Source organism: Zea mays, chromosome 4 (genome assembly GCF_902167145.1).
Source record: "Zea mays cultivar B73 chromosome 4, Zm-B73-REFERENCE-NAM-5.0, whole genome shotgun sequence".
Classification (NCBI taxonomy): Eukaryota; Viridiplantae; Streptophyta; class Magnoliopsida; order Poales; family Poaceae; genus Zea; species Zea mays.
In genome coordinates this window covers 1,351,938-1,375,768 of record NC_050099.1, presented here as the reverse complement: position 1 = coordinate 1,375,768, position 23,831 = coordinate 1,351,938, and the positions used below count along the sequence as shown (strand labels likewise).

Sequence of the window (23,831 nt, the reverse complement as noted above, 5' to 3'; positions counted from 1 at the left end):
AGTGTCCGGTGTGCACCGGACTGTCCGGTGCGCCCGACGACAGAAGGCAAGGACAACCTTCCTGGTTTGTTCTCAACGGCTCCTAGCTGCCTTGGGGCTATAAAAGGGACCCCTAGGCGCATGGAGGAGCACACCAAGCATTCCTACAACATTCCTAAGCACCAAGACATCGATCTCACGCATTCGTTTCATTGTGATAGCATATAGAGCTCTTGTGGAGTTGAGAACTCTTTGAGTTGTGTTGCGAGCTCTTGTTGCGACTTGTGTGCGTTGTTGCTCTGATCTTTTGAAGTCTTGTGTGCGTTGCTCATTCCTCCTTACTCCGTATTTCTTTGTGAATCTTAAGTGTAAGGGCGAGAGGCTCCAAGTTGTGGAGATTCCTCGCAAACGGGATTGAGAAAAAGCAAGCAAAACACCGTGGTATTCAAGTGGGTCTTTGGACCGCTTGAGAGGGGTTGATTGCAACCTTCGTCCGTTGGGACGCCACAACGTGGAGTAGGCAAGCGTTGGTCTTGGCCGAACCACGGGATAAACCACTGTGTCATCTCTGTGATTGATCTCTTGTGGTATTGTGTTTTGTTGAGACTCCTTTCTAGCCACTTGGCAATCATTGTGCTAACACTTAACAAGTTTTTGTGGCTATAAGTTTAAGTTTTTACAGGATCACCTATTCACCCCCCCTCTAGGTGCTCTCAACTACTTCCTTGGGTTCCAAGTGAAGCAACTCAAGGACGGCACCTTCATCTCCCAAACGAAGTACACGCAAGACTTGCTAAAGCGGTTTGGGATGAAGGACGCCAAGCCCGCAAAGACTCCGATGGGAACTGACGGACACGTCGACCTCAACAAAGGAGGTAAGTCCGTTGATCAAAAAGCATACCGGTCCATGATAGGTTCTTTGCTTTATTTATGCGCTAGTAGACCGGATATTATGCTTAGTGTATGCATGTGTGCTAGATTTCAATCCGATCCAAGGGAGTGTCACTTAGTGGCCGTGAAGCGAATTCTTAGATATTTAGTCGATACGCCTTGCTTCGAGATCTGGTATCCAAAGGGGTCTACCTTTGACTTAATTGGATATTCAGACTCCGATTATGTTGGATGTAAGGTCGATAGGAAGAGTACATCAGGGACGTGCCAATTCTTAGGAAGGTCCCTGGTGTCGTGGAGCTCTAAGAAACAAACCTCCGTTGCCCTATCCACCGCTGAGGCCGAGTATGTTGCCGCAGGACAGTGTTGCGCGCAACTACTTTGGATGAGGCAAACCCTCCGGGACTTTGGCTACAATCTGAGCAAAGTCCCACTCCTATGTGACAATGAGAGTGCTATCCGCATAGCGGACAATCCTGTTGAGCACAGCCGCACAAAGCACATTGACATCCGGCATCACTTTTTGAGAGACCACCAGCAAAAGGGAGATATCGAAGTGTTTTATATTAGCACCGAGAACCAGCTAGCCGATATCTTTACCAAGCCTTTAGATGAGAAGACCTTTTGCAGGCTGCGTAGTGAGCTAAATGTCTTAGATTCGCGGAACTTGGATTGATTTATAGCATACATGTGTTTATGCCTTTGATCATGTTCCTTACGCATTTTGTTGTTTATTTATGGTGCTCAAGTTGTACAAACACTCCCCGGACCTCAAAAGTTCATGTGTGATTGATGCACATATTTAGGGGGAGATGTGCTACAACTTGACCCTTTGAGACTAACCATGTGTTTTGAGCTTGCTTGATTTAGCCTCAAAGGTGGATTGAAAGGGAAAGGTGGACTTGGACCATGCAAGACTTCCACTGCACTCCGATGAGAGGGTAACTTACTCCAAGTCCATCTCAATATCCTTATTGCCTTTGTACTCTTATTTGAAGATTTTGGTGAGGCAATGGGGTTCGAGGGCCAAGATTAATCCCGTTTTGGTGCTTGATGCCAAAGGGGGAGAAAATAAGGCCAAAGCAATAAATGGATCAGCTACCACTTGAGAATTTTGAAAATAGTAGAATAGAGCTTTTGGTTTGTCAAAACTCTCTTGTTGTCTCTTTTGTCAAAAGTTGGCTTCTTGTGGGGAGAATAGTTGATTATGGGAAAAAGGGGGAGTTTTTGAAATCTTTGATCAATTTCTCTTGGAACAACTCTCTTTATGTCTCAACAAGTGTGTTTGACTTAGAGATAGGAAATTGAGGTTGATTTGCAAAAACAAAACCAAGTGGTAGCAAAGAATGATCCAAATATGCCAAATTTGAATCAAAACAAACTTGTGTTCTCATTTGCATTGATGTTGCACTTCTTTAGTTGCTTTTTATTGTGTTGGCATAAATCACCAAAAAGGGGGAGATTGAAAGGGAAATGTGCCCTTGGGCCATTTCTAAGTATTTTGGTGATTGAGTGCCAACACAAGTGCTTAAGTGTTAATCCATGCAAATTGATGGACAAAGTGCAAATCAAGAGTAAAGGTATGTTTCTAAGATTTGGTATATTGTTTTGGAGACTAATGTATTGTGTCTAAGTGCTAGAAACAGGAAAAGACCAATTTGGAAAAGTCTTGGCTAAGCAGCCAAGACTCTGCGCAGTCTGGGTGCACCGGACTGTGTTCGGTGGTGCACCGGACAGTGTCCGGTGCGCCAGGCTGGCGACTGTCAACTGGCTGCTCTCGGGAGGCGATCAACGGCGTACGGCTATAAATCACCAGACTGTCCGGTGGTGCACCGGACTGTCCGGTGAGCCATTCACAAGCGAAGTCGTCGCTCTTGGGAAGTGATTAACGGCGTACGACTATAATTCACCGGACTGTCCGGTGAGGCACCAGATTGTCCGGTGAGCCAACGGTCAGCCGGGCCAACGGTCGGCCGAGGATTCCGCGCGTGACGTGTGGCCGAGCCAACGGTCACATTGGGGCACCGGACTATCCGGTGTGCACTGGACAATGTCCGGTGCGCCAACGGCTCTGGATCTTCAATGGTCGGCTGCGCCACAGAAGGAAAGAAATCCGCACCGGACAGTGTCCGGTGGTGCACTGGACTGTCCAGTGCGTCAGGCGACAGAAGGCAAGAATTGCCTTCCTGGAATGCTCTCAACGGCTCCTAGCTGCCTTGGGGCTATAAAAGGGGGCCCTAGGCGCATGGAGGAGTATACCAAGCATTCTCTAAGCATTCCTAAGCACCAAGACTTCAATTCCGCGCATTCGATTCTTTGTGATAGCAATTGGAGCTCCATTTGAGTAGAGAACTCTTTGAGTTGTGTTGAGAGCTCTTGTTGTGACTTGTGTGCGTGTTGTTGCTCTGATTTTGTGTCTTGTGTGCGTTGCTCATCCCATCCTTACTTCTGTGCTTCTTTGTGATAATCAAAGTGTAAGGGCGAGAGGCTCCAAGTTGTGGAGATTCCTCGCAAGCGGGATATAGTAAAGTGAAAGCAAAACACCGTGGTATTCAAGTGGGTCTTTGGACTGCTTGAGAGGGGTTGAGTGCAACCCTCGTCCGTCGAGACGCCACAACGTGGAGTAGGCAAGTGTTGGACTTGGCCGAACCACGGGATAAACCACCGTGCCATCTCTGTGTTGATCTTCTTGTGGTTATCGTGTTGTGCAAGAACTTCTCTCTAGCCACTTGGCATTATTGTGCTAACTCCTAATCAAGTTTTGTGGCATTAAGTTTTAAGTTTTACAGGATCACCTATTCACCCCCCTCTAGGTGCTCTCACCACGTACCTTCAAACCACGACGACCAGAGATAGGTACGTGGAAAACAAATACATTTAAAGCAGCTGGTCGGCTCGTCAAGCCTGGCCCGACTTTCGATCAATTGTTGTCTAAATACGTGAAAAAGAAGGCCGGCCCCAGTGACCGGCCAGCAAAGCGACCCCGCTCACCCATTCATGAGCTACGTCAGGTCAGGCCGATTGGACCACCCCACCAATCGGAAGAAATGAAAGGTCATACTGTACAATTGAGACCTAACATACCAACATGGACACCTCCACCCCCTTATCCGTCTATGTCGTATCCATACACATACTTACCTCCACCATATGTCCGAAATGAAATGTGGGGCATGCTACCATATCCATTTGGGATGCCACAGTACCCCGCCTGGGGGGCACCCCAAACATCTGTTTTTGACAGGTTGGCGCCGCCAGTACAAGACCGATTGAGCGATGCTGAATCCGGTCACTAGGCACAGGCCCAACAAGATTGCCGGACTACTCGGCCTCCAAGGCCGACCAATCCGGCAGGGGGGCATATGCCTGCAGCAACTCAGAGAACAACAAAAAAGGACATCATCAAAATAGGCACTGCAGATGTTGTCATACAGGAAGACAATAAAGGGCCGATGATTTTTGGTGAATCAGCCAACACAACCAAAAGGGACACAGCTACCATCAAAATAGCCGATCCAAAATACTCCATGCCTCGATGGTGCCCAGCGGGATTGACACGGTCCCAAAAGCGGAAATTACAGCGCCTAAGAGCAAAGGAGAGTCAGGAGAAGGAGGAGGAAAAAATATTCAATGACACACATCCACAGTACCCACCACCACAAAAGAAATGGAGACCAAAGGCCGTTGAGGAAAAACAAACGACCACACTTGTGCAGCACCCTGCGGGTATGGCAGATAGCTCGACCAGCAAGGCCGGACAATCTGCATCAGGCACGGACCGTCCGGCCCTTGCGCGCGGACCATCCGTCCTTCACCAGGAAGCCTCCGGACAACCTGCACCAGGTGTGGACCGTCCGGCCCTTGTGCGCGGACCGTCCGCCGTTCGCCAGGAAGCCTCCGACGACACGCCAACATCAATGGAAGAGGATGACCTGTTGGGAGAAGACCTGGTCGACTACGAGGCTTCTCCAGAACGCCCAGGTATGGATGTAAATGTTATTACATTTTCCGCCGATTGTACTATTATCGGCGATGATGAACCTGTTGTTGCCCAGTTTGATTTTGGTCCTAAAGAAGCCGCCTTTACTAAACCAAAGGAATCGGTAAATCATTTAAAGCCGCTCTTCGTGCGCGGTCACATTGATGGGATACCGATTGCTAAGATGTTGGTAGATGGAGGGGCGGCTGTAAATCTAATGCCTTATTCATTGTACAGAAAATTAGGTAAACAAGATGACGAACTTGTCAAGACCAACATGACCCTCAGCGGTGTTGGAACTGATAGTTCGATCAAAGCCAGGGGAGTCACGTCCGTTGAATTAACCATCGGGACTAAGACCCTTGCTGCTGCATTCTTCGTCGCTGATGTAGAAGGAAATTATAGTTTAATCCTAGGCAGAGATTGGATTCACGCCAATCAATGTATACCTTCTACATTACATCAAATGTTAATACAATGGGTAGGCGATGACATAGAACAAGTACATGCTGATGTATCAGCCTGCATCGCTGTGGCCGATGCCCCTGTACTCTGGACTTATGAGACTGCTACATGTCTCACAGGAGTAGATTTTTCTGATTATCAATTCATAAGTATAGATAAGAAAGGTTTCATTCCTATAATGCTAGAGCCGATGGAGAATTTGCTAAATCCTAAATAAAGTTTAAATGATGAATACACACAAAGTTCATGAGTCTTTGATCACGGACAGTTAGGCTTCCAAGGCCGGATGGTCTGGTCTTTCACAAAAAGGTTCGGACTCTAAGACCGAACATATATCACAGCAAAAGGATAGTATTACGGATGATCCGGTCCCCGAGACCGGAAAGTCCGCCGTCACACAAAGATCATCTAATTCCTCTGTGGGGAACATGATAGAGGAATTCAGAGATCTTGATAAACTAGGACAGGGGTTTACATCGGTCGATCCTTTGGAGGAGATTGACATAGGAGATGGTAAAACTCCAAGGCCGACTTTTGTAAACAAGACCCTAGAGACCAATCCTAGAGATGAGATGATCGGTCTATTGAAGGAAAATTCAGATTGCTTTGCTTGGAATTACACTGAGATGCCTGGATTAAGCCGAGAGATCGTAGAGCATCGGCTGCCTATTAAATCTGGTTTTAGACCTTTCAAGTAGAGAGCTAGAACATTTCGTCCAGATCTTCTCCCACGCATCAAGGACGAAATCCACCGGCTGCTAGAAGCTGATTTTATCAGACCTTGCAGATACGCAGAGTGGATCTCCAATATTGTGCCAGTGGAGAAGGAGTCAGGTAAGCTTCGAGTATGCATTGATTTTTGCAATTTAAATAGAGCAACTCCTAAAGACGAATATCCCATGTCCATAGCCGACACATTAATCAATAATGCATCAGGAAATAGAATTATTAGCTTCCTTGATGGTAATGCCGGATATAATCGGATTTTCATGGCCGAAGAAGATGCGTCTAAAACAGCCTTTATATGTCCAGGCTTCATTGGTTTATTTGGGTGGGTTGTCATGACATTTGGTCTGAAAAATGCTGGTGCTACTTATCAGAGGGCTATGAATTTGATCTTCCATGAATTGTTAGGAAACCCTGTGGAAGTTTACATTGATGATATTGTAGTCAAATCGGCTGAGTTTAGTTCTCATATAGCTGATTTGCGCAAAGCCTTTGATAAAATGCGTCGGTATGGTTTGAAAATTAACCCACGTAAATGTGCTTTTGGAGTGTCGGCTGGTAAGTTTTTAGGATTTGTCATCCATGAACATGGTATAGAGATAGACCCTGACCGAATCAAGTCTATTCGGAATGTGGGCCCTCCGACCTGTAAGGTCGAGGTACAGAAGTTTCTCGGCAAGGTGAATTATTTACGAAGGTTTATTTCTAACCTAGCCAGAAAGATTGATGCGTTCACCCCTATTCTTCGGCTTAAGAATGATGCCGAATTCGCTTGGGGGCAGAACAGCAAGAAGCATTTGATCTCATCAAAAAATACTTATCTTCGGCTCCCGTATTAAAAGCACCACGAGCAGGAGTACCATTCCGATTATACATTGCAGCTGAAGATAAGGCCATTGGGGCTGTTCTGACACAAGAAACTGAGGGGAAGGAGCATGTGGTGACATATCTAAGCCGAAGGTTGGTGGATGCTGAAACAAGGTACACTTTTATTGAGAAGTTATGCTTATGCTTGTTTTATGCATGCACCAAATGTAGATGTTATTTACTGTCTAGTCATTGCACTGTTTCTGGTCAAGCCGATGTGATCAAATACATGTTGCATAACCCAATTATGAGTGGTAGAATTGGTAAGTGGGCTTATGCACTCATAGAATATGACTTGGCCTATGAACCATTGAAATCTATGAAAGGCCAAGTCGTAGCGGATTTCATTGTAGAACATCGGATTAATGATATTCATAAACTAGACATGTCATACCTCACTATTACTCCTTGGACTTTATATTTTGATGGATCGGTTTGCAATGAAGGGCAAGGAATTTGCATCGTACTTGTTTCACCAAGTAATGTCTCCTTCGACTTCTCTAGCCGATTGAAAACTTATTGCACTAATAATCAAGCCGAATATGAGGCCCTCCTATTCGGCTTGGAACTTTTAAATGGTATGGGAGTAAAACATGTGAAGGTATTTGGTGATTCTCAGCTGGTTGTCCAACAAGTGTTAGAAGAATATCAATGTTTTGATGGTACTCTAAATAGTTACCTTGAAAAATGTTGGAGCATAATCCATTCTTTTGACGAATTCAATATTAGGCATATCTCTAGAGTTGAGAATCATAGAGCTAACGATTTGGCACAAAATGCATCAGGTTATCGGATAAAGAGAGGGAAATTTCACAATACTGAAAATCTGATAACCAGTGCAGAGCCAAATCCCCAGGTCGCGGACCGTCCGCGTGATGACGCCGGACCGTCCGGGGTTACCAGGGAAGTTCTCCTAATCGATTCGGCTGATAATGAAGCCGATGCAGGAGATTGGAGGACGCCCATAACTAATTATTTACGAAATCCCAACGTTAGGACAGATAAGAACATTCAGCGTACAGCTTTCAAGTATGTTTTGATGAGTGATGAACTCTACCGCCGAACAGTCAACGACGTCCTGCTTAAGTGCTTGGGCCCAGATGATGCTATATTAGCCATGGCCGAAGTACATGAAGGAATTTGTGGTACCCATCAATCGGCTCCAAAGATGAAGTGGCTATTGCGAAGGTCTAGTTTTTATTGGCCTAATATGATAGCTGATTGTTTCAAGTACTACAAAGGTTGCCAAGTGTGTCAAAAATTCGGCGACCTACAGTTGGTCCCCGCAGCCGAATTACATCCTATCATCAAGCCTTGGCCTTTCAGAGGATGGGGATTAGACTTTATTGGGGAAATTCATCCTTCATCATCAAAGGGGCATCGATTCGTGTTAGTTGCCACGGATTATTTCACCAAATGGATTGAAGTCGTTGCTCTGAAAAACATGACGCACAAGGAGGTAATTGAGTTCATAACTGAACATATTATTCATAGATTCGTCATTCCCCAGACCTTGACTACAGATCAAGGGACTTCTTTTATGTCAAAGGAGGTACGTGAGTTTGCTGAATTATATAGAATTAAACTGCTTAATTCATCTCCATATTATGCTCAGGCCAATGGACAGACCGAGTCTAGTAATAGGACATTGATTAACTTAATAAAAAAGAAGATATTGGATAATCCTAAGCATTGGCATAAGATTTTGTCCGAAGCTTTATGGGCTCATAGGATATCTAACATAATGCTACTAAAGTGTCTCCTTTTGAGCTTGTCTATGGGCAGGAAGCAGTGTTGCCTGTGGAAATAAGTTTGGATGCTGTCAGGTTCGCCAGACAAAATGATCTAACCATCACTGATTATTACAATTCAATGATGGATAATATTGATGAGGTGACCGACAAGAGGGTGATAGCTTTGAGAGCAATAGAAAAGGACAAAATCATGGTAGCCAGGGCCTACAACAAGAAGGTCAAAGCAAAGTCATTTCAAGTAGGGGACCTGGTGTGGAAGACCATCCTGCCTCTAAGGAATAAAGACCGGAAGTTTGGAAAATGGTCGCCAAGCTGGGAAGGTCCTTATAAAGTAAAACAGGTAATATCTGGTAACACCTATTTACTACAAACATTGCAAGGCAAGGATTTACCCAAAGCTTTGAATGGGCGTTTCCTCAAGCAGTACCATCCTAGTATGTGGCAAGATGCTTAAGAAAACCGATGTGATCACATCGGATTAAGGTGCTTTTGGTTTGCCTAGCTCCATCAAAAGGCAGTGGGGCATATGTTTGGCACCAAAATGAGCACGCGGACGGTCCGGCCCTGAGGCCGGACAGTCTGCGGTCCGGACAGTCCGCGCTTGTGGGCCGGACGGTCCGCGCATGCGCAGAGTAGATTAGGGTTCCGAGTTTTGTGCTATGTTTGTTAGCTAGATTCGCGGAATTAGCTCGAAATCCAGTCGTGTAAAGGGTCCAGCCCCCCTCCTCTATAAAAAGAGAGGTCTACGGTCGATTTGTAATAATCATCAATCGAATCAAACACTTCTATTTCACATTTTATCCTAGGAGTAGTTCTAGTCTAGTTTAGGTTTAGCCTCTCGATCTCCAATTTCTCACTTCTCTTCGACTCTACGCCGATTAGAAGAGTCTAGGTCGGCCTGCCGAGCCTAGACATCACCTAGGATCTCTCCTCCCCGACGGGGTCCCTCCCGGGAGCGAGATTCAGGCTGCCGCCGGTGACTTCCGACGCCTCTGCGTACGCGCGGACCGTCCGGCCCCAGGGCGTGGACCGTCCGGCCGTCAGGCAGAGGACCCTAGCCCCTGCGCCAGGTCGCGGACCGTCCGGCCCCAGTCCGCGGACCGTCCGCGCCTGACCAGAGAGCACCGCCACGGTTCTTGTTGAGTGTTTGGCGCTCCGAAAAGGGGTCAACACCTTCTATGTCATCGGCTTGCCGCTCGCCATCCTCTTCGGATTCACGCTCGGCTTCCAAACCAAGGTACAGTATGTGTTCTATTCTGAATGAATGAATGTTCATGTACCAAATAATTAATGAATGTTAATGTACCAAATTAACAATGCATGCCTGTGTCGTCCAGGGGCTGTGGATGGGGCAGATATGCGGCCTCCTCTACCAGAATTGCATCCTCTTTTTTATCACCCTGTGAACCAAGTGGCAGGAGTTAGACCTGACCATGTTCAACAAGGACAACGATTTTGTCTGCTAGGAATCCAAAAAGAGTTTTTCTTTTCTTTTCTGCCATATGCTGTTGCTGAAACATTGAACCATCAGCAACAGGCTTCGACAGAGTTGTGTGATGTTTGCTCATCAACCATTATCAATTCATCATCAATGTAACACTATAGATTGTAACATTTGGAATCTCGGAGATAGGAATTAAAAAATATTCTGATACGCCAATATAGCTGACGCTTTGTTGATAGGTGTTCTAGTCAAAGATTAAAAGCCAGACCAGGGAGGAAGAACCTCAGATATCCCGTGTAATCATCCATGGATGGAATATGAGTCAACGCTCGTGCGCCCAAAAGTCTTTCCGGCCGATCCATGTCATGTCAGAGTGATCGTCGCCTTGCGCTGCAAGAAGTGAATTTGTCATCACAATGCTCGCTCATGCATCTCTTCATTATAAATAATGTTTTATAGTTTAGAGTACTTATCAGTTAGTTTATCCATTTTACAAAACATGAACCACCCAGAGCGGCAGAGACTAGTCAGCACTGCAGGTGGATGCATGGGTCCCACTCCCACCCACACCAAACCCTCCTCTCCTCCCTGTACTGGTCGTCTCCGTCTCCGGCCGCCTTCCCCGAACCTTCCCTATCTCGGCCTTCATAAAAATCAAAATCACCCCACCCAACACCATCATCGCCGGCCCATCCCACATCAAGCCAAGTCCGACTCCGATTCTCCCACGCCAAGCAAAAAACCTCCGATTCCTATCTGTCTCGCCCACCGCCGCCGGTGGGACGAGCCAACATGTCCGCCACGCCGGAGGACTTCCTGGGGGCGCCGTACCTGGCCGCGCCGGAGCCCTTCTCGCCCTCCGTCTTCCTCGACCTGCCCCCGACGCCGGAGCGCCCGGATAACTCCGACGACCTCGTCCTCCCCTACATCGCCCAGATGCTCATGGAGGAGGACATCGACGACAAGTTCTTCTACCAGTTCCCCGACCACCCGGCGCTCCTCACCGCCCAGCAGCCCTACGCGCAGATCCTATCCGACTCCGCCACCGCCACCGCCACCTCCTCTTCGTCCGACTCCGCCAACGCCACCAGCAGCAGTAGCGCCTCGGGGACCGGCGGCAACTCCACCCTCTCGCCCTCTTCCGACGCCCCCGCCGGCTGGCCCTACGACGACGCACTCGATATCTCCCACCTGCTCCGCTCCCCGACATACCCTGCTACTCACATGATGGGGGTCGGCCTCGACGACTTCGCCGAACTCTTGACGCCGCCACAGGGCCAAGGCGAAGCCCAGCGGCAGCAATCTTCCCTCGCCGCGCTCTCGGATGGCGCGGAAGAAGAGGACGGGAGCACCAAGGCAGAGGCCACCACAACGTTTCCGGTTGGCGACGCCGACCACGCCGCCCTGGCCTCGGCCTTCTTCGGCGCCCAGAACGGGGGGGACACGGACATGCTTAACATGGCCTTCCTCAAAGGCATGGAGGAGGCCAAGAAGTTCTTGCCCACCAACAACAGCCTACTCATCGGCCTTGATGAAACCTCCTGCAAATCCTTGCCTAAAGACAGATACATCAAGCCCTACACTGCCTTTGCCGCTACCCAAGTGAAGGAGGAGGAGGAGCATGTGGTGGTGCATGGAAATGGAATGCCAATGTTTGGGGGAAGCAGAAGCACCAATGGCAGGGTCCGCAAGAACCACCGTGCTGAGGGGGATGATCTGGAGGCTGAGACAGGCAGGAGCAGCAAGCTGATGATGCCGGAACAGGAGGAAACCGGTGCCAACGAGCTTTACGATGAAATCATGAATTGTACCTATGAGGGATTCATGAAGCGCATGGAGGACCTGCGCATCGCCATGGACAGCGAGTCTGAGAAGAGCGCCAGGAAGGTCAGCAGGAAGGGGGCGCGGGGGAGGCAGCAGCTCGTGAACGAGGTCGTTGACCTGCGCACCATGCTCATCCATTGCGCACAGTCGGTGGCCACCGGCGACCGCCGAAGCGCGGCCGAGGTCCTGAAGCAGATCAAGCACCACTCCTCACCCAAAGGGGATGCCACACAGAGGCTGGCTCATTGTTTCGCCATGGGACTGGAGGCACGGCTTGCAGGCACGGGGAGCCAGGCGTACCAGTCGCTCATGGCACAACACACTTCGGTCGTGGAATTTCTCAAGGCATATAGCCTTTACATGGCAGCCAGCTGCTTCATGAAGGTGAGGTTCATCTTCTCCAACATGACCATTTGCAATGCCGTGGCAGGGAGGAGCAAGTTGCACATTGTGGAGTATGGTGTGCAGCATGGATTCCAGTATCCAGGTCTGTTCCATCTACTAGCAAGGAGGGAAGGTGGACCGCCAGAGGTGAGGGTCACCGCGATTGCTGTCCCACAACCCGGGTTTCGCCCAGCACACCAGATTGAAGAAACAGGCCGCCGTCTCAGCAACATTGCCCGTGAGATGGGTGTGCCATTCAAGTTCCGCGGTATTGCAGCAAAGTGGGAGGCCGTCCGTGCTAAGGATCTCAATATTGATCCAGATGAGGTGCTTGCTGTCAACAGTGAGTGCTATATCGGCAACTTGATGGACGAGAGTGTTTTGGTGGACAGCCCGAGCCCTAGGGATACGGTCCTCAACAACATCCGCGAGATGCGGCCCAATGTGTTCGTCCACACTGTCGTAAATGGAACATATGGTGCACCGTTCTTTTTGACACGGTTCCGAGAGGCACTCTTCTTCTTCTCGGCACAGTTTGACATGATCGATGCAACCATCCCTAGGGACAATAATGAACGGCTGCTGATCGAGCGGGATATCTTTGGGACATTTGCCCTGAATGTGATTGCTTGTGAGGGTGCAGACAGGGTGGAACGGCCTGAAACTTATAAGCAATGGCAAGTGCGAAACCACAGGGCTGGGCTGAGGCAGCTGCCACTGAATCCAGAGGTTGTCAAGGCTTCCAGGGACAAGGTCAAGAACTATTATCACAGAGACTTTCTCATCGATGAGGATAACCGTTGGTTGCTGCTTGGGTGGAAGGGACGGGTGCTCTATGCCATGTCGACATGGGTTGCTGAGGATAATAAGCCCATCTTTTAGTGTGCCTGAATCCAACTGTAGATTATATTGATATTTTGATCGAAGGGTTATGTTGAACCATGATCCACCACATGTTGTGGTTCAGTGGACTTATGTTTCTAGAGAGTTTATTGCTGAAACCTGTGAGGTAGAAGCAATTAGATGCTTAGAGCTACATAGGCTGTAGATATAGTTCTTGATATATTCCTGCAGAGTTGTAATCATGTGCCATGTACACTAGAATTAAAACCCTGCAGCTGACAAGTGGTTACACGTTTGACCTCTGAAGGCTTAAACCCTGAAAAGTATCTAATGATGCATGGTATGAAGGTAGATGATATATGTTCAAACTATGTTTCTAGAGGGTTTAGTGCAGAAACTTGTCAGGCAGAAATAAGTAGATGCTTACAGCTAGCTACAAAGGTTGTGGATATAGTTCTTGATATATTGCAGAGTTGTAATATTATATACTATGTACACCAGAACTTGTAATAGTATAGTATACTATGCACACAGAATTAAACCCAGTCGCTGAGAAGCAATTTTATTGGCTACATGTTTGACCTCATGTTCTTTTCTGAAGGCTTAGTAAACTCTGAAAAGTATTCTGCCTTGTGAAGTTCTGTTTCTGCTGTTGGCATCTCCTTCACTGCTGGGTGTGAGTGAGCGTTGTAAGTTGTACTACTTGTTAATCAGAGTAATCCATTTTACAATACCATTCCTTTTGGTATTAATCTGATATGCAAATTATCTTTTCCCCACAGTTTTGTTTTGTGTCACAGGCCGCGGTTTTGCATCATTTCTCTCGATCCAGACAAGGACAGCTAAAACTAGTCAAAGTTCCAAGTTGAGATTCACAAACACGGACACCGTGGACAAGATCTGGTCGCCAACTCGCCATACTGGAACCTTCCCCCTCCTCAGCAGGCAGCAGCAGCTCCTTCAAATTCCCCAGTCAAAGCTGCGGCCGCCATCCTCACTTGCCTCTCCTCAGCCCGCACGAGCACGAAACATCGCGCCCTAGTAAGCTAAGCAGCAGGCTGATTCCCCACGAAAAGCTCCGACTTTGACCGCCGGCGAGCCATGTCCGCCGCGCCGGATGAGTTCCTGGCACAGGGGACCTACCTCGCCGCCCCCGAGCCCTTCTCCCCCTCCATCTTCCTCGACCTGCCCCCGACGCCACGCCCCAACGGCGACGACCCGACCTCCGACGACCCAGCCTCCTCCGACGATCTCGTCCTCCCCTTCATCTCGCGGATGCTCATGGAGGAGGACATCGACGACAAGTTCTTCTACCAGTTCCCCGACCACCCCGCGCTCCTCAGCGCCCAGCAGCCGTACGCACAGATCCTCTCCGACGCCACCGCCTCCTCCTCCTCCGACTCCGCCACCGCCATCAGCTCAGGGACCGTCGGGAACTCCACCCTCTCGTCCTCCTCCCTTGCCGCCGCATCTGCCGAACCCACCTGGCCCTACGACCCAATCGAACTCTCCCAGCTGCTGCGCTCTCCTCCGTACCCGGACATGGGGGTGGGGCTCGATGATTTCACCACCGAAGAGGTCAACGCCGTCTTCTTGCCGGGACAAGACGCCGCGTTCCAGCCGAGTCCGGCGTTCTTTGTTACCGGCGGTAGCGGCCAACGGCTGAGCGCTTCCCTCACCGCCCAGAACGTTGGCGGTGTTGGAGCTCAACAGCAGCGTGTTTCCCTCGTTGCCCAGGACGCCGGTGATAGCGTGGCCATCCAGAGGTCGGCGTTCTTGAATGGCGCGGAGGAGACGAAGACAGAGGCCACCACCTTGCCTGCTGGTGATGGTGACCATGCCGCGCTGTTGTCGGCCTTCTTGGGTGCGCAGAATGGGGAAAACATGGACATGCTCAACGTGGCCTTCCTCAAAGGCATGGAAGAGGCCAAGAAGTTCTTGCCCACCAATAATAGCCTTCTTGTCGACCTTGACGACACCTATGGCCAATCCTTGCCTACAGACAGAGACACCAAGCCGTGCACTGCCTTTGCTGCTACCCAAGTGAAGGAGGAGGAGGTGGTGGTGGATGTAATATCAATGTTTGGAGGAAGTAGCAATGGCAGGGGCCGGAAGAACAGTCACACCCAAGAGGACTTGGAGTCGGAGATGGGCAGAAACAGCAAGCTGATGATGCCTGAACAAGAAGAAACTGGTGCTAGTGAGCTATTCGACGAATTAATGTCCTGCAAATATGATGGATTCTTGAAACACATGCAGGATCTGCGCATCGCCATGGATAGCGAGTCTGAGAAGAGTGTGAGGAGGGTGAGTGGGAAGGGGGCACGAGGGAAGCAGCATGGGAATGAGTTTGTTGACCTGCACACCATGCTTATCCATTGCGCACAGGCAATGGCCACCGGTGATCGCCGAAGTGCAACCGAGATGCTGAAACAGATCAAGCAGCACTCCTCTCTCAGAGGGGATGCCACACAGAGGTTGGCCTATTGTTTTGCAGAAGGACTGGAGGTGCGACTTGCTGGCACAGGGAGCCAGGTGTACCAGTCCCTCATGGCAAAACGCACATCCGTTGTGGAGTTCCTCAAGGCATACAAGCTATTTTTGGCGGCCATCAGCCTCAATAAGGTGCATATCATCTTCTCCAATGGGAACATCGTGGATGCCGTGGCAGGGAGGAGCAAGTTGCACATTGTAGCATATGGTGTACAGTATGGTTTACAGTGGCCAGGCTTGCTACATTTCCTGGCAGGTAGAGAAGGTGGGCCTCCAGAGGTGAGATTCACCGGCATTGACCTTCCACAGCCAGGGTTCCGCCCAGCCTACCAGATTGAAGAAACAGGCCGCCGGCTTAGCAACTGTGCCCGTGAATTCGGTGTGCCATTCAAGTTCCATGCTATAGCAGCAAAGTGGGAGATGGTCTCTGCCGAGGACCTGAACATTGATCCAGATGAGGTGCTTGTTGTGAACAGCGATTGCCACTTGAGCAACTTGATGGATGAGGGTGTTGACGCTGACACCCCAAGCCCCCGAGATTTGGTGCTCAACAACATTCGGAAGATGCGACCCAATATTTTCATCCAGATTGTCAATAGTGGCACATATGGTGCTCCATTCTTCCTCACACGGTTCCGGGAGGCACTGTTCTACTACTCAGCACTATTTGACATGCTGGATGCAACCATTCCCCGGGATAATGATGAACGGCTGCTGATCGAGCGGGATATTGTTGGGCGATCTGCCCTGAATGTTATTGCTTGTGAGGGTGCAGACAGGTTGGATCGCCCTGAGACTTATAAGCAATGGCAGGTGCGGAACCACCGGGCTGGGCTCAAGCAGCTACCGTTGAATCCAGAGGTTGTAAAGCTTGCCAGGGATAAGGTCAAGAAATATTACCACAAAGACTTTCTCATCGATGAGGATCGCCAATGGTTGTTGCAGGGATGGAAAGGGCGGGTCCTCTTTGCCATGTCAACTTGGGTTGCTGAGGATAATAACTCCACCTTTTAGCTGCTTCACTTTGTCTTGTTTTGGATTATGAGTGATATTGATGTTTGATGGATGGTCTGTGTCTTTATTTTACCACCAAACTACGACCCAGCATCTGTGGCCCGCTGGACTTCTGTTTCTAGAGGGTTTTAGTGCTGAAACTTTGTAAGCTAGTAGAAAAATAAGTAGATGCTTAGAGGTACATAGGATGCTGATATATTTCTGGATATGTTGCAGAATTGTGATGTGTACATCATCTGTAACTGATAAAAGCAATTTTATTGATTACTTAATCGACCTTTTATCCGTCTCTTGCAGTTCTGTTTATTCTGTATCATTGGACTGTTGGCATTTCCCTTGTGTCTAGGCGTGATTATCAAAGTTGCTCTGTTTAATAAAAGTATTCTATTTGGCTCGATATCTTCCATCATTTTCTCATCCAGACAGACAAGTACAGCTAAAAGTGTTCACTGGATTCAGGATTATGTGATGTTTCTGCAATGTGTGAAGAATCAGGCTTGTATCTGCTTGATTGAGGATGCATTCAAATGTATGCATCTGACAGTTGTGATGATTTTTTGTGGTGTTTGTAATGATCCTTTATCATACACTATTAGCAATAAATAAAGTCGTCTGCTAGGATTCTATTATACTGATCTTCCATAAAGCTACAGTTCCCTTTGGATAAACTTACTGTTTAAATTCAGATGCTTCTTGTTTACACTAGTCATTTCTTGCACTATGTTTTCCTTAGGCAATATCTTTGCCTCTTTGTTCAATCTCACGGAATGAGCATTTATGGTTCTATTCTTGTTTATTTCCTTTCAGGATTGGATAACTTACAGTTTGCTTCGCCTGTCCATGTGTGGAACATGAGAGAACACCGGAAGTAGTAGAAGCCCGTACGAACTGGAGAACACCAGAAGAAGCAGTAGACGCCGGTACAAATTAAAGTCAAACGAATAGACCTAAGAGTATTATATTCCCAGCTGACCATAGTCATATGATTCAGGTTTATTGTTGTCCACTAAAAGAAAGAAATAACTTTAGTTTGGCCAATACATAGACTTTCAGACTGGTACTCATTTTGCAGGTGTCACTGTTCCAGGTATTTGATACTGCAGAGCTTGGTCAAGCAAAAAAGTTTTTCTTTTGTGCAAGACAAGAAAGGGCCTACACGTCTGTTTTGTATGTACTGCTAGGACAGATGACTCTAGGTAAGCCGCCACCACTGTACCATTCTTCTTCTCCGACTCCCCCCCCCCCCCCCCCCCCCCCCCCCCCCCCCCCCCGACTACTAGTTCCACTCCTTTTCCTTCTTCTCGATCGCGAAGAGAAACCAAAAAGCTTCAACTGTCATCTACCACACTCTCCACAAAGCATCGCCGGTCTTGGAATTTTTATCTCACGAGCAGCAGCCATGGCCGCCGCGCCGGAGGCCGAGGGTCTCTTCGGTGACCCCGAGCCCTTCTCCCCGTCCATCTTCCTCGACCTGCCCCCGACGCCCCGCCCCGATGGCAACGACGAAGTCCCGGCCTCGTCGGACGACCTCGTCCTCCCCTTCATCACGCGGATCCTCATGGAGGAGGACATCAACGACCAATTCTTCTACCAGTTCCCCGACCACCCCGTGCTCCTCCGAGCCCAGGAACCGTACGCGCAGATCCTCTCTGAGCCAGCTACAGCTCGCGCCGCCTCGGGGTCCCCCGCCACCGTCTCGCCGTCCTCCGACGAGGACCCTGTCCAGCCCCTCCTGTCCCCGCCGTACCCCGATACGGGACTGCGTGACATCAACGACGACGGTGTCGGCGCCAGCCCGGGGTTCGAGCAGAGTGATCCGGGGAAATTGAGGACCGCAGCCTTGGGATTGCCCACCGGTGACGGTGACCGCGCGGCGCTGGCCCCGGTATTCTTCAACAGCGGAGACGCGGACGCGGAGATGCTCAACAAGGCATTCCTCAAGGGTATGGAGGAGGCCAAGAAGTTCTTGCCCACCACCAGCAGCAGCCTTCTAATCTACCCACCTGGGGCAGAGGAGGAGTTGGGCATTAATGGCAGGGGCCGCAAGGACAGGGACAGGCTCGGTTGGGATGACTTGGAGGCTGAGACGTTCAGGAAGAGCAAGCTGATGGTTCCCGAGCCCGAGGAAACTGACGAGATGGTCGATCAAATGATCTTCAACGGACTCGAAATGTGCCTCAGAGAAATGAAGGCCCTGCGGATCAGTATGGGCAGCGGCGAGGCTAAGAAGAACAGCAGGAAGGGCAAACAGGGAAGGAGGTCGAGCGCCGACGAGGCGGTGGAGCTGAGCACCTTGCTCGTCCACTGCGCACAGGCTGTGGCCACCGACAACCGGCGGAGCGCGACCGAGCTGCTGCGACAGATCAAGCAGCAGTCGTCACCCAAGGGCGACGCCACGCAGAGGTTGGCACACTGTTTCGCAGAGGGACTGGAGGCGCGGCTGGCAGGGTCGGGGAGCCAGCTCTACCGGTCTCTCATGGCCGAGCGAATCCCGGCCATGGAGTACCTCAGGGCCTACTGGCTGTACCTGGCAGCGTGCTGCTTCAAGATGACGGCGTTCAGTTTCTCCAACAAGACCATCTTGAAGGCCATCGCCGGGAGGAGAAAGGTTCACATCGTGGACTACGGCATAGACTACGGGGTTCAGTGGCCAAGCTTGCTCGGCCGTGTGGCGACCATGGACATGGAGGGCGGGCCGCCAGAGGTGAGGATCACCGGCATCGATCTCCCCCAGCCCGGCTTCCGCCCAGCCGCGCGGATCGACGAGACCGGGCGGCGGCTCAGCGACTACGCTCGCCAGATCGGCGTGCCGTTCAAGTTCCGCGGCATCACGGCGAGGTGGGACGCGGTCGGTGCCGACGACCTCAGCATCGACCCCGACGAGGTGCTCATCGTCAACAGCATCGTCCGGTTCGGAAACCTGATGGACGAGGGGGCCGACATAGACAGCCCGAGCGCTAGAGACGTCGTCCTCGGAGCCATCCGCGAGGCACGGCCTGACGCGTTCATCCTCCACGTCATGAACGTGTCCTACGGCGCCCCGTTCTTCGTGACGCGGTTCCGGGAGGCGCTCTTCTTCTACTCCGCCATGTTCGACATGCTGGACGCCACGGCTCCGCGCGACAGCCGGCAGCGCTTCATGGTCGAGCGCGGATTCTTCAGGCAGTGCGCCCTGAACGTCGTCGCCTGCGAGGGCGTGGACAGGGTGGAGCGCCCTGAGACGTACAGGCAGTGGCAGGCGCGGAACCGGCGGGCGGGGCTCAGGCAGCTTCCGCTGGATCCGGACACCGTGAGGGCGTTGAGGGAGAAGGTGAGGGAGCAGTATCACAGGGACTTTGTCATCGATACGGATCGTGATTGGCTCCTGGAAGGATGGAAGGGACGCATACTCTACGCCATGTCGACATGGGTTGCAGATGACGATGCTGTCTCAGAACATCACCACACATACACATACTAGATAGTATACTACGGAGATAGATATATGCCTATGTGGTATGGTATGTCGCTCAGCACCCTTCATCTAGATGATGTCTTCTAATGATGTAATACTCCTACACTAGTAGATGCTGCATAGGATCTGAGATTAGCTTTCCTGTGGAAATGTACAACAAACTTGTGTTAAGACGAAAACGTTGAGGTTTGCTGCATCAGAGAAATAAGGGCCTGTTTGGTTTGTGGCTAACTATGCCACACTTTGCCTAAGATTAGTCGTTTGAATTGAAGAACTAACCTTAGACACAAAAGTGTGACAAAATGTGGCAAATTAGGCAACGAACCAAACAGGCTTTACTGTCTAGTACTTGTTTGGTGACAGGTGAATTGAAGGAGATTAAATGAGTTTGAAGGAGATATTATATTTAATTTTCTCTAAATCCCCTCCCATCTCCCTCCCGATGAAATGCCTCTTTTCTCTTTCAATCCCCTCAATTCTTTTGTCACCAAACAGTACCGAGCGTGTGTTGGTGGTGCGTTTGAGTCATCACTCAAGCCTAGTTTGCATACTAGTATTTTTTTTGACAATGGGATACCCCCTATTTCATTAAGAAATAGGTGCATACTAGTATTAAGATCAATCGATATGTATTGAGGTGAATTGTGGTGTAATTTAAACTAATTTATACCCTAACACACCTCAACACACGTGGATTAGAATCAATCCATCAGTGTTTCGATTGAAACGGCATTTCGTCTTCCTTGGTCTACATTATAGATGTCCAAACGGGCCGCCCGGCCCGGTCCGGCCCGGGCCCGGTGAAGCCCGGCCCGTTTTGGGCCCGGCCCGCTAGGCACGATTAAAAAACCGGGCCGGGCCGGCTAAGCACGCGGGCTTAATTCCTTGTCCAAGCCCGGCCCGCAACGGGCCTAAACGGGCCGGACCGGCCCGTTTAACACGAAAAAAGCGGGCCGAAAAGCACGTTTTAGTGTAAAAAAGCGGGCTTAACGGGCTTAGAGCTAAACGGGCCGTGCCGGGCTAGCCCACCGTGCCTAATTTCCTGTCCGAGCCCGGCCCGCTTATTCGTGCCGGGCCGGCCCGGGCCCGCATATAACCGGGCCGTGCCGGGCTCGGACCGGGCCTAAAAAACGGGCTTCGTGCCGGGCTCGCGGGCTTCGTGCTTATTGGACATCTATAGTCTACATCGTCCACAGTCGTCTGCTCCACCTGCTCCTTCCTGGAACCTTCTCCTCCTCCACAGTCCCTGCAGAAGATCCGTTTCCCAGTCTGTTTTCTTGAAGGAACAGCTCCGACCAATCAAATTCAAAGATCTCTTGTTTTAAGCACGGCGTCCCATCCATGTCTCCCGTCACCAGTGCAGTGAGCGACTAGGACTAGTGTGGTACGCTGTGCGCACGCAGTCGCCGGCATAAAGATCCAGCTTCTTTTTTTACCGCCTCCCGTCCCGGGGACCCGACCATGGCCGCCGAGCCGGCGGATGTCGGCGACTCCGAGCCCGAGCCCTTCTCCCCGTCGGACTTCCTCAACCTTGGTCCCCCAACGCCTCGCCTCGACAGCCCCGCCCTGCAGCTGCACGACGACGATGACGACCTCGTGCTCCTCTTCATCTCGCGCATGCTCATGGAAGAGGAGACGGACGGCTTCTTCGAGCAGTACCACCCGGACCACCCCGCGCTGCTCCAGGCCCAGCAGCCCTTCGCCGACATCCTCGCTGGCGCCGCCGCCGCCGACGGCAGCCGAGGGACCTCTGTAGCTGGCTCCCCTGCATTCGCCGCCAACGCTATCTGGCCCTACGATCCAGTCCAGCTCTCCCAGCTGCTTCTTTCTAGGACCTACCCGGCCGACACGGCGGCATACCCCAGCGCCGCCGCCGACTCGATGGCGTCCTCTGCCGGGTCCGGTGCTGGCACGGTAAACATGGACATGCTCAACCTGGCGTTCCTCAAGGGCATGGAGGAGGCCAGCAAGTTCTTGCCGGCCACCAGCAACAACCATGACCACCGGCGCCAAGCGACGGAAACATGCGACAAGCGGGTGGACGAATCGTCGCCGTTGCTCCAACAGAGTGCAAGCAAAGGCCGCAAGAACCACAGGCACGCTCCTTATTGGGGTGAGGATGAGGAGGCCGAGACAGGCAGGAGGAGCTGCAAGGTGATGGCGGTCGAAACAGAGGAAAGCGAGATGGTGGAGGAGTTCGTCCAGAGCGGATACGACTCGCTGCACGAGCAGATGATGGCCATGACCCTCAGCACGGCCGGCAGCAGGAAAGGGAAGGGGAAAGGGAAAGGGAGCGCCAACGAGGCCGTGGACCTGCGCACCTTGCTGATCCACTGCGCGCAGGCCGTGGCCGCCGGCAACCGCCCCAGCGCCGCGGACCTGCTGGGCAAGATCAGGGCGCGCTCCTCGCCGAGGGGAGACGCCACGCAGAGGCTAGCGCACTGCTTCGCCGGGGGGCTGGAGGCGCGGCTCGCGGGCACTGGGACCCAGCAGCTCACGGCGGCGACGAAGCGCGCCTCCGCCGTGGAGATCCTCAGGGCCTACCAGCTCTACCTGGCGGCCTGCAGCTTCACAGCGATGGCGTACAAGTTCTCCAACCTGGCCATCTGCAAGGCCGTCGGCGGCGGCGGGAGGAAGAAGGTGCACATCGTGGACTACGGCGACCACTACTACGGGTTCCAGTGGCCGTCGTTGCTGGGCTACTGGGGTAGCCTGGAGGCTGGGCCGCCCGAGGTGAGGATCACCGCCATCGACTTCCCCGAGCCCGGGTTCCGCCCGGATGCTCGGCTCCAGGCGACCGGGCGGCGGCTCACATGCTTCGCTCGCCGGCATGGCGTCCCCTTGAGGTTCCACGGCATCGAGGCCAGGTGGGACGCGGTTTCGGTGGACGAGCTGAGCATCGAGCGCGACGAGGTGCTCGTCGTGAACGGCCTGTTCAGTCTCGGTAGGATGCAGGAGCAGGAGCAGGACGACGTGGATAGGGATAGCCGGCCGAGCCCTAGGGACACTGTCCTCGGTAACGTCCGGAAGATGCGGCCCGACGTGTTCGTCCTGTGCGTGGAGAACAGCTCGTACGGCGCGCCCTTGTTCGTGACGCGGTTCCGGGAGGCGCTCTTCTACTACTCGGCGCTGTTCGACATGATGGACGCGGTGGCGGCGCGGGACGACGACGACCGCGTGCTGGTGGAGCAGCACCTGTTTGGGCAGCGCGCCTTGAACGCCATCGCGTGCGAGGGCTCGGACAGGGTGGAGCGGCCGGAGACGTACCGGCAGTGGCAGGTGCGGAACGAACGGGCAGGGCTGAGGCAGCTCCCGTTGGATCCTGATGCGGTTCGGGCCATCAGAAGGAAGGTGAAGGACAAGTACCACAGGGACTTGTTCATCGATGAGGATCAGCAGTGGCTCCTGCAAGGGTGGAAGGGACGAGTACTCTACGCCATGTCTGCGTGGGCTGCAAAATGATACGTACACTAGTTTAACAAAGTTCAAAGAAAACACCATTAATATCTATGGCTCATGTTCAAAAAACGTTTGATTCCGAGAATTGTAATCTTTCTTCTTCTTTTTTATGAAGGGACGTAGAAAGAGTATATAATTAATTTTATGGATTACTTGTTTGACTGTCCTAACAAGTCTGGTCACGTGAAGGACTTCCCTATCTGTTGTAACATCACTCGGAGTTTCCTTGGGTCTGGAAAAAGGAAACTACTTAGC

General features: G+C 51.2%; 4 protein-coding genes and 1 pseudogene across 4 annotated transcripts; all 5 read left to right on the top strand.

Moving 5' to 3' along the window:
- The window catches only part of LOC103652668 (protein DETOXIFICATION 18-like), a 50,003-nt pseudogene extending 39,936 nt beyond the window's left edge, over positions 1 to 10,067 (top strand).
- Positions 10,068 to 10,635: 568 nt separating this feature from the next.
- On the top strand, positions 10,636 to 13,728 carry LOC103652667 (scarecrow-like protein 34). Its single transcript, XM_008679602.4, has one exon. It carries the CDS (start codon positions 10,898 to 10,900, stop codon positions 13,193 to 13,195), a length of 2,298 nt encoding a protein of 765 aa, XP_008677824.1. The 5' UTR covers positions 10,636 to 10,897; the 3' UTR covers positions 13,196 to 13,728.
- A 4-nt stretch (positions 13,729 to 13,732) lies between these two features.
- LOC103652666 (uncharacterized) lies at positions 13,733 to 16,952 on the top strand. Its single transcript, XM_008679601.3, has one exon. The coding sequence runs from the start codon at positions 14,258 to 14,260 to the stop codon at positions 16,661 to 16,663; it is 2,406 nt and encodes an 801-aa protein (XP_008677823.1). The 5' UTR covers positions 13,733 to 14,257; the 3' UTR covers positions 16,664 to 16,952.
- A 1,050-nt stretch (positions 16,953 to 18,002) lies between these two features.
- LOC100501842 (uncharacterized) lies at positions 18,003 to 20,264 on the top strand. Its single transcript, NM_001196490.1, has one exon. It carries the CDS (start codon positions 18,063 to 18,065, stop codon positions 20,121 to 20,123), a length of 2,061 nt encoding a protein of 686 aa, NP_001183419.1. The 5' UTR covers positions 18,003 to 18,062; the 3' UTR covers positions 20,124 to 20,264.
- Positions 20,265 to 21,573: 1,309 nt separating this feature from the next.
- On the top strand, positions 21,574 to 23,831 carry LOC100383117 (uncharacterized). Its single transcript, NM_001175784.1, has one exon. The coding sequence runs from the start codon at positions 21,579 to 21,581 to the stop codon at positions 23,577 to 23,579; it is 2,001 nt and encodes a 666-aa protein (NP_001169255.1). The 5' UTR covers positions 21,574 to 21,578; the 3' UTR covers positions 23,580 to 23,831.

Coding starts and splice junctions, on each gene's coding strand:
- LOC103652667 (XM_008679602.4), top strand. CDS start 10,898: ATGTCCGCCACGCCGGAGGACTTCCTGGGGGCGCCGTACCTGGCCGCG.
- LOC103652666 (XM_008679601.3), top strand. CDS start 14,258: ATGTCCGCCGCGCCGGATGAGTTCCTGGCACAGGGGACCTACCTCGCC.
- LOC100501842 (NM_001196490.1), top strand. CDS start 18,063: ATGGCCGCCGCGCCGGAGGCCGAGGGTCTCTTCGGTGACCCCGAGCCC.
- LOC100383117 (NM_001175784.1), top strand. CDS start 21,579: ATGGCCGCCGAGCCGGCGGATGTCGGCGACTCCGAGCCCGAGCCCTTC.